This window comes from Dendrobium catenatum, unplaced genomic scaffold, assembly GCF_001605985.2.
Source record: "Dendrobium catenatum unplaced genomic scaffold, ASM160598v2 fragScaff_scaffold_1724, whole genome shotgun sequence".
In the NCBI taxonomy this organism is placed as follows: Eukaryota; Viridiplantae; Streptophyta; class Magnoliopsida; order Asparagales; family Orchidaceae; genus Dendrobium; species Dendrobium catenatum.
Window position 1 is genome coordinate 18,658 of NW_021320186.1, and position 3,082 is coordinate 21,739.

At 49.5% G+C, this 3,082-nt stretch overlaps 1 protein-coding gene across 1 annotated transcript; it reads right to left on the reverse strand.

Annotated features, from left to right (window-relative positions):
• Positions 1-902: 902 nt before the first annotated feature.
• LOC110094102 (proline-rich protein 36-like) lies at positions 903-1,784 on the reverse strand. Its single transcript, XM_020819257.1, has 2 exons — positions 1,239-1,784; positions 903-1,124 (listed from the first exon to the last, which is right to left on the reverse strand). Exons 1-2 carry the CDS (start codon positions 1,782-1,784, stop codon positions 903-905), a joined length of 768 nt encoding a protein of 255 aa, XP_020674916.1.
• Positions 1,785-3,082: the final 1,298 nt, after the last annotated feature.

Below are 3,082 nucleotides of genomic sequence, written 5' to 3' on the forward strand. Positions count from 1 at the left end.
TGCTCATCCTGGTCCTTGGGCTCTCTCTCATCCGAGTGACCTCTACGGGTAACCACACAAACCCGGTATACTGGCACATCCTCATCAAAATCCACTAGTGTATCATCATCATCTAAAAAGGATCGCCGCATCGCCTCTATGTATGGACTCATAGGAGAGGTGATCTTATGAGTGCTAGGGGCTAACTCTGTCTCAATCCGCACTGGCGATCTGTCTGGGGTAGGTACTGAACCATCATCGCAAACCATCGGGACCGCCTTAGACTTGGAAAGAGCCACAACCTCCATCTGATCAGCTGCCTCATCTTGCTGCTCTTCCTCTAACAACTGCTCTGTCTCAATTATTGAAACTGGGTCGATAAAGGTGTCTACATGTCGACGCCTCCAATCTGACCTCCTACAGCGGGGCTCTGTACTAACAACTGGCTGCTCTGGGGCTACCACTACTAAACTGACCTGAGGCCAGGTAGACTCCTGCTGTTGTCTCCATCCTTAACGACGTGGGCATCATCTTACTATATGAGCAACTACTGGCGGACTAACTACTGGAACTGTAGGCTGCTGAGGTGTCTGCCTCTTCTGTCAACTGTAAAGTCTCCTCGCAGTCTGTCTCCGTAACTGGAAATGCCCCTGAGAAATATGTTGGAGTATCTTCTCCCGACTGACAGGCCCCCTACCACGAGCTAGGCGAATGATGTGTCTAATCCTTTGAGTGAGGGCTCGAACACCAGCGTCCCTAGGGACCCTAGCCCAGGGTAAGGTAGTGGAAATAAGAGGGGCCGCCGCAATGCGGGCAACATCCTCCTCGTCCCCACTGTGTGTCATCGGGGAGAAGCGTCCTCCCTGGACTGCCTCTATCTCAGGAGCTACAATAACCTCTGGAGTAGGTACAACTACAACTGGTCATGGTCTCCGCTGTCTGGGAGCCACCATCCTCTGTACAAGCTCCTGGTGAGCTATCGCCTCAGCCATCTGCTGTCTCTCTGCCTTGGACGCAGCTAAACGTAAACTCATATTCCTATTCCTCCGGGCCCTTCTCCCAAGGACAGAGGTGGAGGTGGAAGGGACATCTGAACCCACTATCTGGCTGACAGGGGGAATAGGGATAACTGGAAGTACCGGGGTCTGCCCGGCAGTCTCAAGGTGAGAAAGCCGAGAAAAAATAAAAACCCAGCCAGAAGAGGGTGAAGGCACCTCTGTCTAGGCACCCCTCTTCCTAATGGAAGTGGGAGGAGAAACCCGAACGCAAGGTACTTCTGCCGGAACAGCGGAAGTAAGAACAACAGCAGGCTGCTGGTGCTGAGGGGCCGGAGCAACCTGTGCAATAGGAGCGACAGACGCAGTCTCCTGACCGCTAGATGAACAGGTGGAACAACTACAGCAGGCTGCCGGTGCTAAGGGGCCAACCTGCATAACAGGAGCGGTAAGCACTGGACGGCTGACCGCATGATGAACTGGTGGAACGGGGAGTGGACTAGGCACTGGTCTCCTAGCCACAGGGCGCACAGGCTGCACAAGTACAGGAATGGGAAGAGCAGGTGCTCGGGCTGTCCGTTGAGCAGCTGGTTGTCCGAAAGGGCGCATAGCTGCACGTCCTCTCTTTTGAGGGGGAGAGAAAGTAGCAAACTCCGCCGGGGTTGGCCCGCCAAGAGCGACGAAGGCCGAGTCTGTGAATGAACCAAAAGTGATCCCTCCAGCGGGCAGACTGGCAAGCATGGACTCAGGGAGAGTCACCCGTGCGTCCGAACCAAAACTGAAAGTAACAGACGGAACAAAGGAAGCCATGACACTGCTGTCAAGAAAAGAAATTGAAAAGTTAGAAATTAGAATTGAAAATTCATAAAGAAGGAATGAGTAAGGATTTGATAAAGAAAGATAGGAATGGATAAAGGACGGAATAGTCTGCTAGGCTGGAAGGAAGTAGAGTAGGGGAACCCTAGCTACAGGGAATGAAACCCTAACTAAGAGTGGGACGGACCTAATCTAAGGAGTACCAATCCCAGAGTACACACCAGAAAGGATAATATAGAATCCAAAGATGGAAAAAGAAACTAGTCCCACCGTGGTCGCTAGAAACCTGTGGACCTCCGAAAGAACACTACGCGAACGGGTCAATTGGAAGGGCAGATTTGATCGTGTATACGACTAACTATTGAGGATAGAGGCTGTCGTCAACGCACCCCGATGGTTAGCAATATACAAAACCTAGGCATGGGTTTCCCCCACCCGATACAACAGTTCGAATGGGGTTTAGTAGATTGTGGGGCCAAGTTTCCCACAGGCGCAAGCCCCGTGGTTAATTACATCCCAGGCAGGAGCCCAAGAAAACTCTCTATTAAGGATCATGCATTATCCTTTCCAAATTTGGGATCGGCACGAGGGTATAGACTAGGAAATCCTACTCAAAAGGAAGAAAAGGTCCCAAAAAAGGCTTAGTCAAAATGCATGGTTCATACCAGCATTCGGAGGATCTAGGGTACTAAAGAAAACCTGGGGAAAAGAAAAGTCAGGCATCCTATCACATGCGTGAGAGAAGGATGGAGGTGGCGTCATCCTGTGACGCCGATAAGTAGGATTTATAGTCATTGAAAAGAAGGGACCGACCTACTATTTAAGGCATACTACGAGACCGAGTGTAGTAGCCTCGAATCCTAAATCTAGGTTGGGCTTAGTGTTCTATGAGCAACACTAAGACCTGTTTCCTCGCTAATGCAGTACAAAACCTGAACTTATCCCGGCCTGGATTGGGGAGCAAGCTAACCACCTAATCATTTTAAACCCATGATATCAAGTCATTTATGAAAGATGGGTGGGTGGTATAGTTATTGAAAATATGTCCGACACCTAGAAGATTTTCTAAGTGGTCCTGAACTTATGTGGGTCAGATGTTCCTAGCTAACGCAATTAAATTTTATTTAGTTGGTTACTAATGCAATGCATGCTAGTTGAAATATCAACTCATGAATGCTTTAGAGTTTTAAAAACAGGCTTATAAAAAATAATTTTTTGAAAAGACTGAGTCTCCCTAGGTCCGGCACTTCATCCTCATAGGCCAGATTATCCGGACTCTACCCGCAGGCAGG

Excerpts from the sequence above, each read along its gene's own strand:
- LOC110094102 (XM_020819257.1), bottom strand. The coding sequence starts at position 1,784 with ATGGCTTCCTTTGTTCCGTCTGTTACTTTCAGTTTTGGTTCGGACGCA. Across the intron at positions 1,125-1,238 it reads CAGAAGTACCTTGCGTTCGG|ACCCCGGTACTTCCAGTTAT; the intron begins GTTTCTCCTCCC and ends ACTGCCGGGCAG.